Source organism: Hyperolius riggenbachi, chromosome 4, assembly GCF_040937935.1.
Source record: "Hyperolius riggenbachi isolate aHypRig1 chromosome 4, aHypRig1.pri, whole genome shotgun sequence".
Classification (NCBI taxonomy): Eukaryota; Metazoa; Chordata; class Amphibia; order Anura; family Hyperoliidae; genus Hyperolius; species Hyperolius riggenbachi.
The window spans coordinates 219,066,033-219,089,724 of NC_090649.1; the positions used below are offsets into that span (position 1 = coordinate 219,066,033).

General features: G+C 44.0%; 1 protein-coding gene across 2 annotated transcripts in view; it reads right to left on the reverse strand.

The window, feature by feature from the left end:
- Positions 1 to 1,484: 1,484 nt before the first annotated feature.
- The window catches only part of LOC137571761 (glutathione S-transferase 3-like), a 90,707-nt gene continuing 68,499 nt past the window's right edge, over positions 1,485 to 23,692 (reverse strand). For both annotated transcript variants that reach the window (XM_068281359.1, XM_068281360.1), the window contains 4 exons: positions 19,932 to 20,064; positions 15,317 to 15,458; positions 14,116 to 14,241; positions 1,485 to 1,656 (listed from right to left, as the gene is read on the reverse strand). In XM_068281359.1, coding sequence (XP_068137460.1) covers positions 1,537 to 1,656; positions 14,116 to 14,241; positions 15,317 to 15,458; positions 19,932 to 20,064 — 521 coding nt within the window. In that variant the 3' untranslated portion in view covers positions 1,485 to 1,536. The remainder of the gene's footprint in view (positions 1,657 to 14,115; positions 14,242 to 15,316; positions 15,459 to 19,931; positions 20,065 to 23,692) is intronic.

Genomic DNA, 23,692 nt, shown 5'->3' on the forward strand with positions numbered 1-23,692 from the left:
GCAGGTAGATGCGGCGGGGTTAATTACCCATAAAGCCGCTCTCCGCCCAGCATTTCAACGAGCTTGCAAGCGTCCTCCTTCCGACTTGAAGGAGGAAGTGCTCCATAGCAAGGCTTACAATGCGCCCAAAAGACACTTGCAAGCTCGTTGAAACGCTGGGCGGAGAGCGGCATTATGGGTAATTAACGCCGCCTCATCTACCCGCTCAGCTGGGGCAATTAAAGCTAATTTCAATCACGAGTAACCACTGTAGTTACTGGTGAATATTCCGTGATGAGCATCCCAGCTGAATGTTTAGATAACCAGTGGTGACAGTGGTACATTGCATGGGTCCTGTATTCAGGAGCCATGTAAAATACTACATTACATCACTACCACACCTCTCATCCACTGCATTTTGTAGATAGCCTTCTGACCTCACAGTCCCGAGTCTCTTTTGTATGTGCAATGACATTACCCAAAGGGAAGAACAAGTATCTGTGTTGGTCTAAATCTTGACTGACCCAGCGTGTGTTTGGCAGCCCATGACCCTCCTGGGGGGATCGCTACAGCCAAGAGCATTGTTCTCCATATTTATATGACTCCCTTGTGACATCACTCCCATGCCTTATGTACATACTATTTCAAGCTGGTCCAAAGGACAAATAGAGCATGAAGATTTCTCAGTTTTGTAGCCACTTTCCAAGTCCTGGAGCTGCCTTGCCAGTTTTCTATCCATAGGGAATGTTTGATCTGTAATGTTTGTAACTGATCTAGCTACTGTAACACAGATGTGCTGTGTGTGTTTATATAGTGAAATACTCATACCAATGGCAAATCACTTTGTTGTGGTTTGACATCAAGTCAATGAAATGTGAGGAGTGATCACTGATCACCTCAAAACCAAAAATCTATGTGGATTTTCACGCTAAATACAGTGCAGTTTGAGCACGTTTTTTTGTACCATTTTTGTTGCTCGTTGCTATTTTATATGTTCTGTTTACATCTGTCACCATATTCAGAAAACTCTGTTAAACTTGCGTTGGGCACATCACCCTAGCAACAAGAGACTTATCTAGGTAATTTGAGTTAGGTTAAGTGCGCAACTTGTACTACATACTGTAGTCTGTGGAAGGAACAATAAAATTATGACGACTTTACCAGTGTTTACTGAATATGGCCCAAAGTTTTGTGATAGGTTTATGTACAAATGGTGGCAATGTTTGTTTGTTTGGGGGGGTCACCACTTTCCTCTTTCTCCTTTTCTCTTTCTAGTTTTATCCCGGCCCTTCTGCAAACCTCCCACCTTCCATTTTTCCCTTCATTCTTTACTCTCCTTCACTTCACCCTCCACTCACTTCCCTTCTTCTGCTTTTCACTTTTTCTTTACAGAATTACACACAGTGGTTATATGGACATTGCTATGAGCCGCTTGCTTTAATACTCTTTATCTCTGTTATCACGTTTTCTTATTCTGATCCCCCAATAATCAAGGACAGACTTGATAGAGTAATATTGTTTTATTAAAACCAAGTGGAAACCTATGTAATCTTCATGTTAGAAAAGAACTTCCTTAACACAGGTGATGTATACTTCATCAGCAATAGGTTTTCTTTTACTTCCTGGCTCCAGGAATTTCTTAATTGTTGGGATCTCGGATGTTCTTGTCTTGAAAGCCTAAAGAAGGAAGATTTTATGTCCATCAATATTAATATCATGAGATGTTACCGAAGTAGCAGTAGAGTATTGTACCGCGTTAGCCGTCAGTAAAAGCAAGAAAGACTAACTTTTAAATTAGTCAATAAATAGTATCATCCTGATTCAAAACTCCTTGCTTTTAAGATGTCACCGAGAGACAGACAAAGGAGCAGTAAAATGGACAAAAGGCTGCAATCAAAACTTTCTCTGGTGCTTACTTAAAGGATACCAGAGCCGAATTAATTGGAGAAATATGGAGGGGGGAGGCATATACTATTAGCTGTCCTGATGCCCACCACTCCCCCGTTCTCCTCTCTGATCCTGCATCATACCTAAATGCGCCCCGCCAGCCTTTTCCAGCTTGCCGGAGTCAGACATTACTGCGTCCTACAGCACGTGCCACGACGTCAGGGCACTGTGCATGCCGTACTTGTAACGTCATGCGCTGTGCGCTCTTGGCCACGGCAGGCGCTGTAATACAAGGCGCAGCCCGGCCAGCGCCTGCGCAATAATGCGCGACTCCAGCGAGCCAGAAGAGGTTGCTAGGAGGGTATTTAGGCAGGATGCGGGGGTAGAGAGGGGAACAAGGGGGAGTGGTGGGCATCAGGACAGCTGACAGTATATGCCTGCCCCCCTCCATATTTCTCCATCTTAATTCGGCTCTGGTATCCTTTAATGCCTGTCTTCATAAATCTTCTCACCACACCTTCCCTCAGGCCTCGTTCACATTAAGCAACGCATATGGTCGTGCGTTGTGCTGCTGATCCCATTCATTACAGTGGATGAGATCAGCGATGCACTTTGCCAAAAATGTGTGCAGCAGTGTGATAGCGCTGCACTGCTGCGCAACGCACATAGTATGAACGTCAGAAGTGCTCTCTAAGCACTTCTGATGTTCTTGCTGATCGCACACAATACACGCTGCCGAAATGCGGACGGCAGTGCACATCGTGTGAACGAGCCCTTACTTAAAGCCTGGTACACACCATGCAATTTTTGCTTCAGATTCCATCCAATCTAGTGATCAGATCGATATTCTGATCTGACATCAATCGGAGACAGACGTTTGCTAGCCTACACATATATACATTGGGTTTTTTTTTCAAATTCCGATCAGATTTCCAATTGCATATAAATAGAAAATGGATGGAAAGGACCTGCACATGGAATGATAGCTAGTATTTTGGAAGCATGTGCAATCAACTTCCAGCCGAGAAAGATTGATTTTGAGCTTGGAATTGGTCGATCAATAAGCTGTTTATTTTTTTTGCCTGATCTGATCTTTTTCTCAATTAGAAATAGAATCTGAAAGAAAAATTGCATGGTGAGTACCAGCCTCAACTCTTAGGCTGCTATCACATTGGGATGTTACAGGCTGACGTTAGAGCAGCCTGTAACGCAGCCCAACTCACAGTAATGAAAAATCAATGGGCTGGTCACAGTGCCCACGTTGCGTTACAGTGTAACGCTAGACGTTGAAAGAAAGTGCAGCATGCTGTGCGTTATACGCGGTTTTAGCCGCATTAGACTGCTTGCACATGCGTAGTGATTAGCCACATGGCTAATTAATATGCACTGCACTGCTGACGTAACTGTTTTCTTCCTGGAGCGGCCGCTTTGTGCGCGGATTGGCTGGCGGGACCACGTGATGTGGAGTATTCCGATCACGTGGTCTCCAGTCATTTTAACGGCACACCGAGAGCCGCATAACGCGGCTTTAGATAGCGTCCACCTTTGCCACCAGCAAGCGTTGCGTTAGGGGACGTTATGCGACCTTAACGTCCCCTGCAACGCAACGTCTAAGTCTGAAAGAGCCCTTAGGGTCCCAAACCTCTCTATGTACTCCTACAATTCCAGATAGAAGGTTTCTTCAGCGCTTCTTGCTGTGTCTCTTTGAGCTGTGGGAGAGATGTTACATTGTGCTGTCAGTTCAGTCTCTCGCAATCGCTTCTGGAAGGGGTTGATAATAAAGCAAGCTGCTGTATTCAATACCAAGCAGCAGCAGCTAAAGCATAACATTCTGTGTAATGTATAAAATGGGAAATAAAAGTACCAGACGCTGTCACCTCTGCATAAATTGATTGTGAAACCACTTCTGGAGTATAGTTGCTTAGGGAAGTGTCTCGCCTTTGCTAAAGGTAAAGCCAAGTGATGTGGGGAGGAGTGCATGGTCAAATCAAGAGCATGACGTCTCCATATGACAATGGAATAGAAACCGGCACATTCTTATAGACTATATTAGTTTGCAAGATCAAACAACCAAGAAGCCAAACGTCTCAATTTGTTTGATGTTGGAAACTAATAAAGTCTATAAGGATGTGCTGGTTTCTAATCTATAGTCACATCTGGAGTATGGGATACATTTTTGGGCAACACGTTATTGAAAGGATATCCGTGTTTTAGAACAAGTAAAAATGGGCAACTAAATTAATCAAAAGGATGGAAGGTCTCACTTACCAAGAAAGCATAAGCTACCCATACACTACTAGGTTAGTGGTAGATCAGGTAAAAACATCGATATCTATCAGATATTGAAAGTAGTGATGGTCTACTATGTCTAGGAGAAGTATGTGACTTGTTTGATCAGCTGATAGATTTGTAAAGCTCTGATTTGCTGTGATCACATCCTGCTTTAGCACATGATTATAACTAGCAAGTCGGAGACTTGCATAACTATCACCTGACCAAACTGATCACCTGCTTCTCCATGAGTTCTCCTAAGCATGACTGTCATAGTTGATGACTGATTGCACCTATCTGTACCCTTAAAGTGAACCTAAAGCCTGATAAAAAAATGAGATTAACTCACCTGGGGCTTCCCTCAGCCCCCTGCAGCCGATCGGTGCCCTCGCAGCTCCGCTCCGATGCCTCTGGACCCACCGGCGACGACTTCCGGTTTCGCCGTCACCGGCCGACAGGCATGGGAACGCGAGTGATTGTTTGCGTTCCCAGCCTGTATATCGCCCCCTATGCTGCTATTGCGACCTCCTGGCCGCAATAGCAGAATAGGGGGCGATATACAGGCTGGGAACGCGAACAATCACTCGTGTTCCCATGCCTGTCGGCCGATGACGGCGAAACCGGAAGTCGTTGCCGGCGGGTCCAGAGGCATCGGAGCGGAGCTGTGAGGGCACCGATCGGCTGCAGGGGGCTGAGGGAAGCCCCAGGTGAGTTAATCTCATTTTTTTTTATCAGGCATTAGGGTCACTTTAAGCTACGTACTCACCAGAACATAAACTGGGGGACCCACAGCAATGTGACAAGACAAACTAGCGTTCCCTGATCCATTTTCCTACCACGGGAAAATGTGATGGCACACGACGGGTGTGAAAGAGAGTTCAAATGATCGCAGTACTTTGGGCGGGAGTGGTTGGGGATCTTAAAGATCTGATCCAGTCATAATTGCCACGTGTCGCTAAACAGCGTTCGAGTCATTGCGCACACATACCCATGTAAAACTATCGCTCGTGGTGCAAAAAGGCACCGACCACGGGAGAGGTTACATAAAAAGTCGCATCCTGGGTACGTGCCTTTAGATATTACACAAGATTTCAGCAGAAATCTTGTCAAATATCAATGTCACCGCTGTAGCTGCAAGCTTACTATCACCCAATGCAGTACAAAGCTATAGCAAGTTTTCATCGCATGCTGCTGCTACCCGCGGCCAAAATGGCTTCCCTCAAACTCCCATCAGGAAATATCGCAGAAAAATCCAGTATTTCCGATGTATATATAATTGATATTTCAATCATTATATTGTTAAAGAAACGCTTATTGTTTCAGCAAGAAGTTTGATGGAACAGACAGCTAATATCTATTGCTACTACTGTTATTGTTTCAGACGATTTTCCTTAGATTCGATGTTTATATTGAATTCAATGTCTAATCCAGGCTTTCTCAACCAGGGTACCTAGAGAATACTGCAGGGAGGTCCTGGCATCGAGAGTTGAGGTGGGATTGTTTGCTGTGCTGCTTGGGTGAGAACATTTCCAAGTGTGCCTCTTTGACTCCTCTATGTCCGTTGAGGCTCTTTACATACTATGTAGAATCCATTTCAGTTCAATTACCCCTCAAGTGCACATCAACATGCCGAACAGTCGCATTGCACCCTAACCGTGCAGTTCGCCCGTAAAGTGAAGCATACAGTCAGTGGCGTAGCTAAGGAGCTGTGGGGCCCGATGCAATTTTTACAGTGGGGCCCCCCAAGCACTCTAAACATAACAATTGATACGGCACACCAAAACCTGCCAATGGCAACTACAGTGTCAGAGGTGCAAGTGGGGTTGGGGAACAGTTTGTTAATGATTGCCACCATTCAAAGTATCTATAGAAGTGATAATTATGAGCACAGGACCAATAGGAAGCTAATATTGTAGTTGAGGGAGGGCCCTTCGGGGCCCAATGCGGTCGCAACCTCTGCAGCCCCTATTGCTTTGCCCAGGGGTCTAGTCCTGGAAAAAGAAGTGAGTGGACTCACCCTAAAAATCTCTGTGCCGCGCGTAACGCGGCTCGCAAAAATGGGCGTGGTTAAGCATAGTGTGGGCGTGGTCATGGGTGGGGCCAAATATACATGGCCTTAGCAGTGGTATAAAAGGTCTGCCAGGGAAAGTTTGAGCTCTGTCGTAGTGTATCCCCAAAAAGTAGATGTAATCTGATCTTGGCATTTCACCAAAAATACACATAATCTGGCAGAGGTTCCTCCAAAATACAGATAATATGGCAGTGGTTCCCCCTAAATAGACAATCTGGCAGCAGCAGTTCCCCTAACATACACATAATCTGGAAGCAGTTCCCCAAAATACGTGAAACCTGGTAGTGGATTACCCAAAATACACGTAACACCCAAAATACATGTAATCTGGCAGCAGTGGTCCCCCAACATACACAATCTGGCAGCAGTTCCCCAAAATACACATAATCTGGCATCAGCGGTTCCCCAAAAATACAGATCTGACAGCAGTTCCCCCAAAATAGGTACCCCCAGTATAGCTAGCCAGGTCTATAGGTGTCACCAGTATAAGTAGCCATGTGTATAGTTGTCCCCAGAATAGGTGGCCAGATGTAGAGATGTCACCAGTATAGGTAGCCAGGTGTAAAGATGTCCTCAGAATAGGTGGTCAAGTGTATAGATGTCCCCAGAATAGGTAGCAAGGTCTATGGGTGTTCTCAGTATAGCCAGGTGTCCCCAGTATATGTAACCAGGTGTTCAGGTGTCCCCAGTATAGCCAGGTGTATAGGTGTCCGCAGTATATGTAGCCAGGTGTATAGGTGTCCCCAGTATATGTAGCCAGGTGTATAGGTGCCCCCAGTATAGCCAGGTGTATAGGTGTCCCCAGTATAGCCAGGTGTATAGGTGTCCGCAGTATATGTAGCCAGGTGTATATGTGCCCAGTATATGTAGCCAGGTGTATAGGTGTCCCCAGTATATGTAGCCAGGTGTATAGGTGTCCCCAGTATATGTAGCCAGGTGTATAGGTGTCCCCAGTATATGTAGCCAGGTGTATATGTGCCCAGTATATGTAGCCAGGTGTATAGGTGTGCCCAGTATATGTAGCCAGGTGTATAGGTGTCCCCAGTATATGTAGCCAGGTGTATAGGTGTCCCCAGTATATGTAGCCAGGTGTATATGTGCCCAGTATATGTAGCCAGGTGTATAGGTGTGCCCAGTATATGTAGCCAGGTGTATAGGTGTCCCCAGTATATGTAGCCAGGTGTATAGGTGTGCCCAGTATATGTAGCCAGGTGTATATGTGCCCAGTATATGTAGCCAGGTGTATAGGTGTCCCCAGTATATGTAGCCAGGTGTATAGGTGTGCCCAGTATATGTAGCCAGGTGTATAGGTGTCCCCAGTATATGTAGCCAGGTGTATAGGTGTCCCCAGTATATGTAGCCAGGTGTATAGGTGTCCCCAGTATGGCCAGTCTATAGGCGTCCCCAGAATCGGTAGCCAGGTGTCCCCCCAGCTGGAGGGAAGTAGCGCAGTGGAGAGGAGCATTGTGCACAGCGTGGGGAAGGGCGGATGTCTCAACCCCCTTCCCTCACCTTGGGGCTCCTCTTCCTGGCTCTCCCCTCCAGAACGATTTCGGCGGTGGCTGGCAGCGGGCATCAGTGGGCGGGACTTACCTCCTCCTCGTTCCGGCGAGTTGACGCTGTGCGTGCAGCTAGTCTGGTCTAGTGTAGACCAGAGCAGCGACACGCACAGCGTCAACTCGCCGGAACGAGGAGGAGGTAAGTCCCGCCCACTGATGCCCGCTGCCAGCCACCGCCGAAATCGTTCTGGAGGGGAGAGCCAGGAAGAGGAGCCCCAAGGTGAGGGAAGGGGGTGGAGACGTCCGCCATTCCCCACGCTGTGCACAATGCTCCTCTCCACTGCGCTGCTCCCCTCCAGGGTGCTAGGGCGTCCACTCTCCAAAAAAAGTAAGTGGACGTCGTCGTCCCGCGTTCACGCAGGACTCGACCCCTGGCTTTGCCCCTGCATACAGTGCCATGGAAGTATGCCTCATTTTCACTGTAACCACGCATGTCATCCTGAAACAGAAGTGTATCCGCTGTGTTATGCTGATGGAACCATCACATTGCACCGCACTCAGGCCCAAATCCTATCATTTTCTCTTGAGTTTTCTCCAAGGACATATTTTAAAAACGTAATAATAATATACGTTTAAAGCTTCTACCATGCAAGAAAATAATACAAATCAGTTTGATATTACTTTCTTACCCACTTTGTAGTACTTTTTCAATTGCTAAGCGCTGAAAAGTTATTTTTTGATAAGATGAAAAAAATCTCTTCTAGAATAAAACTCTGAAGGAAAAGTAAATGGGATTGGGGCCACAGTGTGATAGACCCATAGGACTATCATTACATTTCTGTCATGATGTGCTGATTTTGTCCATTGCGACTCAACAAAGTGTGAAAGCACCCTAACTACCAGCTCCTCTACTCTACATAATGGTCCTGTGACTGTGGGGATGAATGAATGTGGAATAAGGCAGAACTGAAGATGAGTGTACAGCGAATGAGGAGCAAATACAGAAATCAAGCAAGTAAATAACCAATGTGCTCATACCAGTCAATGCAAGAGGGTGCAGCCAGCTGTACATTAATGAGGGCTACTAAAATTATGAACACTAGTTAGCAGCCAGGTACATTTGCTGTGCACAGGTAGCACACGGTAATCTTACTGGTACTATTACAATTTACTGGTACAAATTTACTGGTACTATTATTATTATTATTGATTTATAAAGTGCCAACATATTCCGTGGCGCTGTACAAAGTAAGAAACAAACATGGGGTACATAATAATACAGACAATGGTGTACACTAATATACAAGATACATAATTAGTGACAAAATACAAAAAAATGATACAGCATACAGAATACAAAATACAGAAGTGGTAATGACAGTGATAAAAATAACATGATGAGTAAAATTTATAATGACTTCCAAGACACAAAAGGGGAGAGAGCCCTGCCCTTGCGAGCTTACAATCTAAAGGGAATGGGGGGAAACAAGAGGAGGGGTAGTATACGATAAAATATATAGAGGCTGTGTGTTTTAGGATACCTAGTAGCAGTGCAATTTTGGTCTTAGGACAAAGAAGTGGCTTAGGGTAGCGCATATGCTTGTCGGAACAAATGAGTTTTTAGAGAGCTTTTAAAAGTAACAAAGGTTGGCGAGTGACGGATGTGTTGTGGGAGGGGATTCCAGAGAAGGGGTGAAGCGCGTGCAAAATCTTGTAAGCGTGAATGTGAGGAGGTGATTCTAGAGGAGGACAACAGAAGATCGTGTGCAGATCTGAGATTGCGATTGGGTTTGTATCTGGAAATTAGTGAGGATATGTACCGGGGAGAGAGATTGTGGAGAGCTTTGTAGATTAGGGTTAGGAATTTGAACTGGATCCTCTGGTTAATTGGCAGCCAGTGAAGAGCTTGACAGAGAGGGTCAGCAGAGGAAGATCGAGAAGAAAGATGAATGAGACGAGCAGCTGAGTTCAGTACCGACTGGAGCGGGGCCAGTTTGTTAGAAGGTAGTCCACAAAGTAGTACGTTGCAGTAGTCCAGACGAGAAATTATAAGAGCATGTATTAACATTTTGGTTGTGTCTTGGGCGAGAAAGGGACGGATGCGAGATATATTTTTGAGTTGGAGATGGCAGGAGCTGGTTATGGAGTTAAGATGAGGAATAAAAGGGAGAGAAGAGTCGAATATTACCCCCAAGCACCGTGCTTTGCGAACTGAAGTTATGGGAGTGTTATTAACATTTATAGTTACTTCAGGCAGAGAGGTTGCCAGAGACGGTGGAAAAATTATTAGTTCCGTTTTACTCATATTAAGTTTTAGGAAGCGAGAGGACATGAAGGAGGGTATAGCCGACAAGCAGTCAGGAACACGTTTGAGGAGGGAGTTAAGGTCTGGGTCCGAGAGGTACAGTTGCGTATAGTCTGCATACAGGTGGTATTGAAACCCGAATGAGTTGATTAAGTCACCAAGACCGTGCATGTAGATGGAAAAGAGGAGGGGACCAAGGACAGAGGCTTGAGGAACCCCGACAGACAAAGCATGCGGAGAAGAGATCTGATCTGAGTAGGAGACTGTGAAGGACCTTCCAGAGAGGTAGGAAGATAACCATGTGAGAGCAAGGCCCTTTATTCCTACATTTGAAAGTATTTGTAAGAGTAATGTGTGGTCGACCGTATCGAATGCTGATGACAGATCAAGAAGGATGAGTATGGAAAATTGACCTTTGGATTTAGCTGTAAGAAGGTCATTGGCCACTTTGGTAAGGGCCGTTTCCGTGGAGTGGTTGGGGCGAAAGCCAGACTGGAACTGATCAAGTAGGGAGTTAGCTGATAAATAATGGCTTAATTCTGCATGTATGTGGTGTTCAATTAGTTTGGATGCAAATGGGAGAAGTGAGACTGGGCGGTAGTTGGCGAGTGTGGTAGGATCTAGAGATGGTTTTTTAAGTAATGGTGTCACAACAGCCTTTTTGAGTGGCGACGGAAAGATGCCAGTGGAGAGGGACAGGTTAAATAGCGATGTTAGTGCAGGCATGAGAGATGAGGATAGCTGCGGAATGAAATGGGAGGGAATAGGATCCAAAGAACAAGTGGTTAGATTAGCTTTGGATATTATAGAGGAGAGAGAATGTTCTGAGAGTGTAGAGAAGGCAGTTAGAGAGCAGTCAATGAGAGGTGTGGAGGTGGGATTTGAGGGCTGTGTGGAGAATTCACTTCTGATTTTGTCAATTTTATCAGTGAAGTATGTTGCAAATTCTTCAGCTGATAAGCAAGATGAAGAAGGAGGAGGAGGGGGATGGAGAACGGAGTTGAAGGTGCTGAACAAGTGTTTTGGATTGTGTACATGGGCGGAATTAGGGAGGAAAAATAGGACTGTTTTGCCACAGAGAGTGTGTTTCTGAATTTGTTCAAGGCCATTTTATATGAGATGAAGTCCTCATTTGTGTTACTTTTCCTCCAACGCCTTTCCACTGCTCTAGAGCATCTTTTTAACTGTTTAGTGTCTTTAGTCATCCAGGGTTGGCGACTGACACGGTGAGGGCGGACATTGACGAGGGGGGCGAAGTCATCCATGACTTTTGTAATGGAGCTGTTGTAGTGTATAGCAGCGGAGTCTGGGTCAGTGAAGGATTGTGTGAGGAGAGGTGCTAGGGCATCAGAGACGGATTGCATGTCTAGATTGCGATAGTTTCTGCGAATATGTGAGCGTGCTTGTGCCAGGGTGGTAGGAAAAGTGGAGGAGAGAGAGAAGCGAAGTAGGTTATGGTCAGAGAGTGGTAGTGGATCATTAGTAAAGTCAGTACTATTAGCGCGACGCGCATTACCAGGGTAATGCAAGCATTGCTATGGTAACACAGGGTACACTACTTGTGTAAGTAGTATACTGTGCATTGCAAAAGCAACATGCGCATTACCCCTATATTGTGTGTTGCGCTAATAGCATAACACGTTATACTTTCCTAGCGTTAGTACTGGTGAAATTGCTGAATACTGCGCAGCAAATTTGCCAGTGGTTTGTGCATCAGCCCATAGATTTGAGAATACTAGAAATTAGGCCCGTTTATTAACAGGCGCTAGGTTGGCACACTGCACAAGTACAGGGTTGTGTCGCGGCCCCCGTGCCCACACATTTCCATGCCCCCCCCCCCCCCGTGTGCATGCACACAACCCCCCATGCGAGCATGCCTGCAGCCCCCGAACACATGCCATGCGGCCCTGTGCGGCACACACGGACGCAGACACCTGCAGCTTTATTAGGTCGGATTATGTGAAAGGAAGTAATGGGAGATTCTGGACTAGAGGTGCAGCCTGAGGGCTAAAAAGATTTGCTGAGATCTTGTAAAGGCAATTTTGGGAAGATTAAAAAAAAAAAAAAAAAAAAAATTCCACAAAATAATGTGAGCGGCCGTGCCCATGAATAACAGCACAATTCAATCAAGAGAAGCGGCAACTATTTAATTGTTGCTCAAAACAAATTATAAATCCACACAGTGGCTCTGCATGTGCCTGAAAAAAGGTTTATATTTCATTTTAGGAAACAGCAAGATATCCAAATTACGAACAACCTAGGTAGGAACACACTAGGCAGAATCGCATATGCGTTTTCCATAGCACATAGTAGACAACACATATGTGATTCTGCCTAGTGTGTTCCTACCTTTAACCACTTGAGGACCGCAGTGTTAAACCCCACTAAAGACCAGGCCATTTTTTCTTAACTGGCCACTGCAGCTTTAAGGCCTTGCTGCAGGGCCGCACAACTCAGCACACAAGAGACCCCCCCCCCTTTTCTCCTCACCAACAGAGCTTTCTGTTGGTGGGGTCCTGATCGCTCCCCCAGTGTTTATTTTATTTTTTTGTAAATATTTATGTTCTTTATTTTTTAATAAATGTACCTATTTTCTGTTTTTTCCTAACTCGTGCGCGCGATCTCCTGCAATCCACTGCTCCAGGACCTTACGCCAATCGGCGTTAGACGGTCCCAGGGCTGCCGCTTCGTGCACGCCCATAGATGTGACGCAGTCGGCAAGTAATTAAAGTAAACCCGAGGTGAAAATAAACTTATGAGATAAAGAATTATATTGATCATTCTACTTGTCTTTTTTAAAGGGACCCTGAGCAGTCAATAAAAATGAAATTGGTACTTACCTGTGGCTTTCTCCAGCCCACCGTAGGCCGCAAGGTCCCCCGGCGTCATCCTGGCTCCTCTCCCGGTCCTGCTAGTGGCTCCATTATTGGAGACTTTCGGGCTAAAGGCCGGCCGTATACTTCATGGATGGGGATGCACCGCGTCATCACGCCGCCAGCTATGCACAGCGCTGTACAGGGGACAGCTTAGTGACAAAGCTGTCCCCCCTTGAGTGGCTCACAATGTGATCCCCTCTCATAGGCTGATGCCTATGTGAGGTGATCACTGACAGGATATTTGGGGGAGGGGGGTAAAAAGAAAAGAAAAATGAGCAATTTGATTGAAAAAAACAATCATGAATAAAATTGATTAAAAAAAAAGCAGCAGCAATCAGATGCCACCAACAGAAAGCTCTGTTGGTGGCAAGAAGAGGAAGCAAGATTCATTTAGATGCTAACTTGTATGGCCGAGCTATAGACTGTTAAAGCTGCAGTGTGCAGAATTGTAAAAAATAGGCTGGTCACTAGGGGGGTGTAAGCCTGTGGTCTTCAAGCACTTTAAAAGCACATGAAAGGGCGGGAACGTTCCATCACAGTTTCCACCATTCACCACCTGTTTTTTGCTCAACCCAGCTTGCGCCTTTGCAAATCGCATTGGAATCTAGTATGGTCTGATTGTGTGTGGACCCACCACCGATGCACACCACTGAGGACTCTAATCTGCTGCATCTGAGTATGGAGTCTATACTGGTCTGGCATTACTATTGTAGTTAGAGTGGTTCTCACAGCTTTTAAAGCTTCCTTCCAATGGTAAAGTGCACTGTTCACTTTGCTCATATAAACACAATAACAGTTCCTGTGGTGTGCATCAGTGGTGGGTCCACACACAATCAGACCATATTGGATGCCAATGTGATTTAGATAGGCGTAAGCTGGGTGATCACATTCAGCAAAAACCAGATGGTGATTGGTGGAAACTGCGATGGAGTTCATGTATTTTTAAGGGTTGTTTTTAATTGGGATATCATGCTGTTTCCTTAATTGAAATATAATTTATATCAATAAACCTTTTTGGAAGCATATGCAGAGCCACCATGTGGATATATAATTCTATATAAAAATTCCACTTGTGCCTAATGTAGGGAGGAAATAGAAGTGGAAAAACTACATAACTTTTAACATTTTCAAATAGTAATACAGCCAACTGCAGCATTAGCTGTGGGAATTTAGTAATTATTTAAAGTGCACAGCAGAACATGAATCTACAGGGTGACCTCTTTTTACCTGTAAGTTAGGAAAGTCCTGCAGGATGTCAGGATGGAACTCTTCCATCGATAAAATGGCTTCCAGGAGATGCACATCTGCTAAACTGAGCTGCTCCCCAACCAGAAACTTGTGGTTTTCTAAAGCCTGAAATCGTAAGAACGTAATTAGTCACATGCGGGGGCAGTACACAGTAATCACAAAAGGTTCATTTATTGTGTTTTATGTCAAGCTTATGTTTTGTAAATACACAGAGCTGCCCACAGACACAAGATGATCAACCACCAGATCCTAATGACTGTAGCCAAGCAATGACTGTTGTTTCTGGGATGGAAACAACCAGCTACTGACAGTGATAGGTTGGGTTGGATTGCTTCTAGACAGCTGCTACTCTCCCCCTATAATAAGGGTGGTGCAGGGGGAAGACTAGCTCCTCCCCACTACTACATGTGCTGTTCAGCAGTCCCAAAGTCATAAACCAGTTATAAACCAGTTTCACAGAGCACACTACAGTTGCCACCTCCTTCCAGCACCACATGGAAAATAAAGATCCAAAACCAATAAACACAACCAGTTTGCTAGTAAACTGCCTTCCAATTAAAGCCTGCAACAACTATAACTTTCTAAGTCAGGTGACAAGAACTGGACTTGAAACTAGTTTGGAAACTATAGCAACAGAATTGTACTCAGGATGTCCCACTTACCTCTCTGTTTGCCCCAAAATGTGGCTTCAGTTAATGGTGCAAAGAAGGAAAATTGGGGCCCGCATATCAGCAATCCTCAGTGCCCACTATTTAATTGGGTGTCTCGATATTTCACTTATTTGCCATAAATTGTGGCTTTGGGGCGGGGGGTTGAGTTAAGTTTGGGGGAGTAGGTTAAGGAGTAGAAGGACGTCTTAAGGTTAGACATCAGTAGTGGGAGGTCTTAGGGCTAGGCATAGGTAGAGGGAAGTCTTAGGGTTAGACATAGGTAGAGGTAGATCTTAGGGTTAGGCATCGGTAGAGGGAGGTCTTAGGGATAGGCCCTATTTCTGTAAGCCATGAACTTACTCCAGTGTATAGAATGGCCACAATGAGAGCACAGCAGGCATATCAGTGTAACAGTTTGTTAAAATATTTGCAATGTATATACTGTATGTGATTTAGTAAAGATTTTTTTTCAAATGCAAGAGTTTAACTTAAGTTTCTGACTATGCATATATTTTATTAATGTTTAGTACTTTTTCATAGACTGGAAAATATCTCTTCAAAGCTCTGTCCCTCATGAGCTGCCTTTGTTTCTTCTGATCAGCTTCAGACATAAAGAAGTATGACAAAATCAGTGTCATAAGGTCACTTGTTCCATCAACATACATGTCGATCCTGGAATGAGACAGAAAAGAATAGTATAAATGTTGCTTTCAGAGCCTGGCCGAGGCAGAGGCGAGAGAGGCTCCAGCCTCAGGGCGCAGTGTTGGAGGGGGCGCACAACTCACTCAGCTATCTTTCCCCTTTTGTGTTTGAAGCAGAGAGAAAGAAAATGGGATACATGACAGTGACTGCAGGCCAGATAACTAGAGATTAAGGTGTTGGGGGGGGGGGGGGGGGAGTTGGGGACACTGGGCCACCTCTTAGTCCAATAGCAATCAGTGTGTGACGGCTGGGGTGGAGGGATAGAGGGGCGCACTTTGGTGTCTCAGCCTTGAGTGCTGGAGGACCTTGTCCCGGCTCTGGTTGCACTTTGACCCTATGCTCAAGCATATGAGCAGGCTGTGCACCCTCGATGCCTCGATCCAAAAGTTAAATGTATTTTAATTTCAGGTAAAGAATGCACTGAGTAGCCAGCTTCGTGTGAATTATTTGATTGGGTCCTTCACTCATGTCTGAGTCCTTTTTTGGGGGAACACGGAGGAAAAACTGAGGTAGTATGCTGTAACGTGAACAATTGGCAAAAGCAAAATTGGCTGGTCCTAGTTAACTTAGTATTTAAGCAAACCGAGGCATACTGTAGGCATTAAGGGACTGTTCAGCTTGAAAAAAAGGCTGACCTACTGAAACAGTGTGCTGTCACTGATATGCAGTGCCCTGTTTCAAGTTATTTTTTGATCTTTTTAAAATGAAGAGCAGTGGTTTAAAAGAGCTTCAGGATCACAGGCTTACACCCCCCTAGTGACCCCACTATTTTTTACAATTCAGGGCTCTGCAGCTTTAAGAGTTTGCTGCAGAGCCATACAACTTAGCACACATCCGAATGTCATTTCTGCAACTTGGTGGGTGCTGGTCTCAATGTGTAAATGGATTTAAATGCATTTCCTTGTGGTTGGAAGCCCACTTATGTTTCAAGGTGGAGCACCACCTTAATGTACAAAACACTCTACACATGTACGGATGGCCACAGGCAAGTAAACACTGAGATGTGCACTCTTGCACAGGGATGCAGGTGTGGCAACGCTAGGCTGAGTCACACATGTCACCATGCAGCACAATGCTGGGGTGGGGCAATGTGGTTAAGTACTACATTGGCCCGCCCCCCACCACCACTTCCTTACAGACAGATTCTGGATGAGAATCCTCTAACTGACCTTTCTGCATTGGCACTCACTATGTTCTAGAACCGACACTTATCTGCACTCATACCCAATTGATGTGTGCTTGGGCTGTATACTAACAATAAGCAAGGCAAGGAAATTCAGCCCTTGAAAAATAGCACTACACCATGTATGTAACAAAAATACAAAGGTTTATTTTATATCAATAGCACTAATACACATGTTAAAAACACTTAAAATATGCAGATAGCACCATACCTATTCATAATATAAGTTGATCATATGCAAGTATAACATACATGTATAGCCTCCATGGTAAAATAATAATCTATGTATCCAATGACCATCAAGATGTTCAATTTAGAACTATCCTGGGTCTGAACCCGGGTTCATGTATCAGAGCTATATAGTGTAACCAGACCATAAAAATAGTGAACATTTAGAGACACAAAGTGAAAAAAATAAACAAGGTGAAAAAACATTATAATATTGTTAGCATTGAATATGACCCTATAGTATAGGGAAACTGAGTGAGACCAGACGTGATATATAGGTGAATCACATAGAAACAATAGCTGAGATACTTAGCCAGGCCAGCATGGGAGGATATGGAGGATGGTGCTGAAAAGAGCCCCCGGTGGACTGCCCCACCGGTATCGCGGCCGTCACGCCGCTTTTTCAAAGAGCGGGGGAATCTTTGAAAAAGCGGCGTGACGGCCGCGATACCGGTGGGGCAGTCCACCGGGGGCTCTTTTCAGCACCATCCTCCATATCCTCCCATGCTGGCCTGGCTAAGTATCTCAGCTATTGTTTCTATGTGATTCACCTATATATCACGTCTGGTCTCACTCAGTTTCCCTATACTATAGGGTCATATTCAATGCTAACAATATTATAATGTTTTTTCACCTTGTTTATTTTTTTCACTTTGTGTCTCTAAATGTTCACTATTTTTATGGTCTGGTTACACTATATAGCTCTGATACATGAACCCGGGTTCAGACCCAGGATAGTTCTAAATTGAACATCTTGATGGTCATTGGATACATAGATTATTATTTTACCATGGAGGCTATACATGTATGTTATACTTGCATATGATCAACTTATATGATGAATAGGTATGGTGCTATCTGCATATTTTAAGTGTTTTTAACATGTGTATTAGTGCTATTGATATAAAATAAACCTTTGTATTTTTGTTACATACATGGTGTAGTGCTATTTTTCAAGGGCTGAATTTCCTTGCCGCACTCACTATGTTCTCCCACTATTTTCTGGAGCATTGCTTTTCCAATTGATCGGAAACTAAGGCTATTCTAGATTCCAGAGTAAAAGGCTAGCGAGCTTCAAAGTGGCACTATGGTGAATATAACTGATTTTAGTTAAAATAATAAAATAAATAATGTGCACAAGAGGTCCAAGTAATTAAAAAAAGTGAAGTGGTTTGTGACCGCACACATTGCTGCAGCTGGGAAGATGGGAAGTACAAAACTAAGCGACTGAGGTCAGAAGAAGTCACTAACCATGTGGGGGAGGACCAGAGTAATTGCCATGCTCTCTAGAAAGAAGCTGCTTGCTATTTGTTTAATCTCTGCAGTGTCTCTGGCTGAGTCTCCAGCTTCTCTGCAAGGTGAATCTTTATTAGTGCCATATAAAACATATAGCTATATGTTTTAATAAAGATTCGCCTTGGATGTGCCAGCTCTTTTTGATTGAACATTGTGCAGAGGGCGTCATCTCTCTTTTTCCAGCTGATGCACCACACCCAAAAGAGACAATGGGTTCAGTCATTTAGCGTGTGTGAGAGAAGACAATAACAGAAAGGAGGGTCAAACTCAGCCAGATACACTACAGAGATTTAACAAAATCGCAAGCAGCATGTAACTTCTTATCAGAGGAAGAAAATCATTCTAGCCAGAAAGTTGCTCTCCTCCCACATAGCCACTGAGCTCTTCTGATCTCCGTTGCTTAGTTGTGTACTTCTCACCCCCTGAATCCCCCATCCCCCCCACTTCAGAAATGTGTGCCATCACTCACAACTTTACGTTTTTGTTGTTGTTTTTTTTTTTTTTTTATAATTTGGACCTCTTGTGCACATTATTTATTAACTTAAATCAGTTATGTTCACCATAGTGCCCCTTTAACCTCAACATCCTCAGAGCTATCCATTGGACCAGGAAGTTTCCACCAACAAGATGAACACATTTCTGAGAAGGCCTTAAAGGAAACCTCAAGGAATAGTTAAAAAAGAAAATCAGATCTACTTACCTGGGGCTTTCTCTAGCCCCTAGAAGCCTATCAGCTTGATTCAGAAAAGGGTGCTAAGTGTTAGCACGCCAGTGAAAAGCCACTTTGCATGTGCTAACATGCTTTGCACATGCTAAGTAGTTAGCACATGCAAACTACTTAGCACCATAGTTAGCACATGTAGACTACTTAGCACCGTAGTTAGCACATGTAAACTACTTAGCACCGTAGTTAGCACATGTAAACTACTTAGCACCCTAGTTTTAAAAAAAAAAAAATCAGAGTTTATTCAACAAAGAAAAGGAACATATGCCAGAATATGCAGTGTAGCAGTGCGCCTCCTAACTTTTCCAACAGTAGCTTCAGCATCAATTATCACTGTGGAAGATGAGAGATATTGTTAATAATATAATGATCGTCACATAATATATAGAGCTCAGATTGAATTTCCAAATATTCTATCTTTTACAAGATCATAATTAGCAAGACCAGGGGTATCTAACCATGGAGCTTAGCACCCTAGTTAGCACGGTGCTAAGTAGTAGTTTGCATGTCCTAACTACGGTGCTAAGTAGCTTGCATGTGCTAACTATGGTGCTAAGTTTGCATGTGCTAACTACGGTGCTAAGTAGTTTGTATGTGCTAACTACTTAGCACCCTAGTTAGCACGTCCAAAGCCTTTAGGCGTGCTAACTGGGTTAGCACCGTTTACTGAATCGAGCCCTATGTGTCCCTCGCTGCAGCTCCGCTCAAAGCCAATCTCCCAGAATCCCCTCCATAGGCAGGTTTGCAGCGTGTGGCTGCGGTCCAGCCAATAGGAGGCGTGGGACATTGTCTGCACCATCACTGCTGTCTGCTTTGTACTGGATGATACTGCACAAGTCATAGAAACCTCAATCACGTACTGCGGCTTCTGTCTGAGCCCCTCTCTCAAGACAAAGTAAGGTTATGTCAAGTCAGAGTGTTTAAATGGTAAAATGACTGAAAATCTTTTTTTTTTTTTAGTACATTTTAGATAGACTCACTGTTTATATGCAAATGTTCACTGAGTACTTACCACACTTGATCTTTTTCATCCTTCCCATATAGTTTGCATTTTCTAGCTATGTAGTTTAGGATGGCTCTTGTTTGTACCAGCTTCATGCAATCTATCTCCACCATTGGAATTTGCTCAAACAGCAAATCTCCATCTAGAGCAGAAGGGATGATTAATTAGCACTCAGGTTTTGGAAATATATTAGCACATGCCTAATTAATGTGAAGCTAGAAATCACAACGTGAGTATCACACCTTCACATCACTGTGCACATTATAAATTGTGTGTTATTTTCCATAGCATGAAAAATTGCTATGGTAATATACTTGTGTATACGCAAGTATAAGCAGACTCGAGTATAGGCCGACCCCCCCAACTCTTACCTAAAAGAGTGCAAAAAAGTGCAACCTAACCATTCATTTCAATGTATTTGGATCAGAAAATGCAACCCAACCTAACCCTATTCTCACTCAGAACCCTCCTCTACTGAGCAACTAATAACCCCTCTCCCTGAAGGAAATTAAGAACCTCCCTGGTGGGCAACTAATACCCCCCCTGGAGGAAAGTAATACCCTTCCCCCCACCTTGGTGGGCAACTAATAACCCCCATGGAGGGAACTAAACACCGGCAGTTGCAAATAATGACAGCCGGGAAATGTACAAGAAGGCGAGGCATGGCACAGTCCATTGAAGTTGCAAAATATTATAGGTTGCAATATTTTTCATTACACCAGTCTGCGACTGTTCCTCATCTGCAAATGCAGAGCTGTGTGTGTTATTCTTACCTGTCTGCGAGTGTACCCGCCAGCATATGCAGAGAGATGAGAGTTCTTCTTTCAGGTCTGCGAGTGTCACCATCGGCAAATGCAGAGAGATGTGAGTGCAGTTTACCAGTCCGCGGCGGAAGGAATCCTCTGTAGCTTTGTCAGTTGCAGGCTCATTGCTATGATGCCCTCTAGTGGCACCTCTAATCAAGTGCGCCACTGCAGGGATAGTAGCAATGGGCCTGTGACCGACAAAGCTACAGAGAAATCCTTCCATCACGGACCAGTAAACCAAACTCACATCTCTCTGCATTTGCCAATGGGGACACGCAAAGACCAGGAAGAAGCACCAAGCTCCCATCGCTCTGCATTTTGCCGACAGGGATGCTCGCAGGTCAGCCACACTCTCTGATCTAATGGCGGGGGAGGGATTAACACAGTCACCAGTGCTCCATAATTCTCTACACAGCGGCAGATGGGGAGGGGGCATGCGGCCATTAGTGCTCAGTTATTTTTTCACACTAAGGTGGGGGGTCACTAAAGACTGACTCGAGTAGAAGCCGATCCCCCACTTTTGGGCCACGTCTTTGGCATCAAACACTCTGGTGGCTTTTAGGAGACTTGCCACCCACCCATCTCTGTGAGCATAAACTGCTCACCAGGGTCCAATTCACTAAACAGCAAGATAGGATAACCCCCTACACCAGCACCATAATATGTTCTGTTAGACACCCTCTCAGAAGATGTACCTATTGTCTCCACCCCACCCTTTAGATTGTAAACCTCTGGCAGGGCCCTCCTCCCTAATGTATCCAGCTTGATTATGCAATCTTACTCACAACCACCCCTCTTGTGGACTCGAACAGTCTCTATTTTGACCTATGACACTGTATTGTTATCAAATCATTTGCATGATCTTGTTTTGTTGTGAGTTTCCGTATGTTCTACCTGTATGTTAACCCATTTATCTATTGTGCAGCGCTGCGTAATATGTTGGCGCTTTATAAATACAATAAATAATAATAGCCATGTGCAGGCAGCGCACAGCAATTCTATTATTACTAACACCGGCTATGTAGCATGTGTTGTGCAACTAGTGCAACCCACATTACCTGGTCAACGCTTGCATTGCTAGGGTAACATGCACTACGCTACTTGCATAGTGCATGTTACCAACCACCCCTGCCAAGATGAACAGGCTTTTTCTTTTTTTTTAATCAGCCTTTATTAAAAAACCAACAGACATATAACAACATGACAATAACATATAGATTATAAACACAGCAGCAGCAGCAGCAACTCATAGAAGAGTAATCAGCAAACTAAACATAACAGTGGCACAGCGCGACCTGTCAACCCCCCCCCCCCCCCCCAATAAATTAATTTAATAATGAAAAGACACCACATCAAGTTATTCTCATATTCATTAGGAAAATGATGGGACCAAAGAAACAAACTAAGAAACAAACTTCCTTTATTAAGTAATCCCTCCAAATATCCTATCACGAATTAGAGAGTAGGCCAGTAGCCCCGGAATATCTAGCCACCCTGCCCAAATCATATGAAATAAAAATGTGTAGGTTTAACTTACAGTAGCAATTTTTATTTTCAAACTATGGGCTTGATTCACTAACCGGCGCAGTGAGTGAAAAGCCCCTTAGTGCACGGAAAGTAGCTTTGCGCGCACTAATAGTCGCGCAAAACTACATAGCGCATAAAACGTTAACTTGGTGCACTGAAAACGTTGCATATGATGCCCCTGAAACGGCGCACCGGTGCGCCCTAAAGGTCGCACCGACGGGCGCACTGGTGCACCGTTTCAGGGGCACCATATGCGCCGTTTTCATCGCACCGAGTTAACACCCAAAGTGCAACATTCCAGTCCTTAGCACTGTAGTTTGGACGTCTTAAAGACACACTGAAGCGAAAAAAAAAATATGATATAATGAATTGGTTGTGTACTATGAATAATTACTAGAAGATTATCAGTAAAGAAAATATTCTCATATTTTTATTTTCAGGTATATAGTGGTTTTTCTAAAATTGCATCATTCTCTAATATGTGCAGATTACACAACACTCAGCATTCAAAATGATTCTTTCAGAGCAGTCTGTGAACTAATAACCTCTCCTCTGACAGAGAAAAAGTAAAAAATTAACTAACAGTTGAGATAATAAAAGTCAGAAAACAGCCCTCTCCACCACTTTGAAAGTCGTAGAGCTTAATGGCTTTTTTGTATAGAGATAACAACTGGAGTTTCTTAAATCTTCCTGTACTGGAAACAATTAGACTGATGTATCTGATCTTAATGTTTTATTTCTTAGCTGTACTACACATACAAATCATAATTTTTTTTCGCTTCAGTGTCTCTTTAACCTTAAGACGTTCAAACTCGCTTACCACCGGTTAATGAATCAACCCCTATAATGGCTGAAATCTGAGAAATAATTACTTTTTTCATTTCTTTACCCATTGCTCCCTTTAAAATGCATAGAAAATAATATAATTCTTAGCAAAAAGAACCACCCAAAGAAAGCCCAATTTGTGGCGGAAAAAACAAGGCATAGATCATTTATGTGTGATAAGTAGTGATAAAGTTATTGGCTAATGAATGGTAGGAGTGTGAAATGTGGAAAATAGCTCTGGTTTTTAAGGGGAAAAACCCCAGGGTAGGGAAATGGTTAAGTTGCTACAACTTTTGGGAGGCATTGGTGGATACCAAGGGGACCAACTGAAGAACAGCCACCCAATCTTCATTCGTCAAGATCCAGATCTTCTTCAGAAATAGCCCAATCAATAGAGCATAACAAGAAGAAATGAATCCGCTTCTTACACTAAATTGACTGATGAGATTAAATACAGGAGCTGGTTGTACCCGTATGGAGCGAGTAAGGCGTTGTTTTGAACAGGCTTTTTCAGTGGCAAGTGAACTCATCCTAACTAATTTCTCCTGAAGAGACACATAATGTAAAGTCTCTAATATACAATTTTGGATGAATTTAATTAACTTGCCAGTA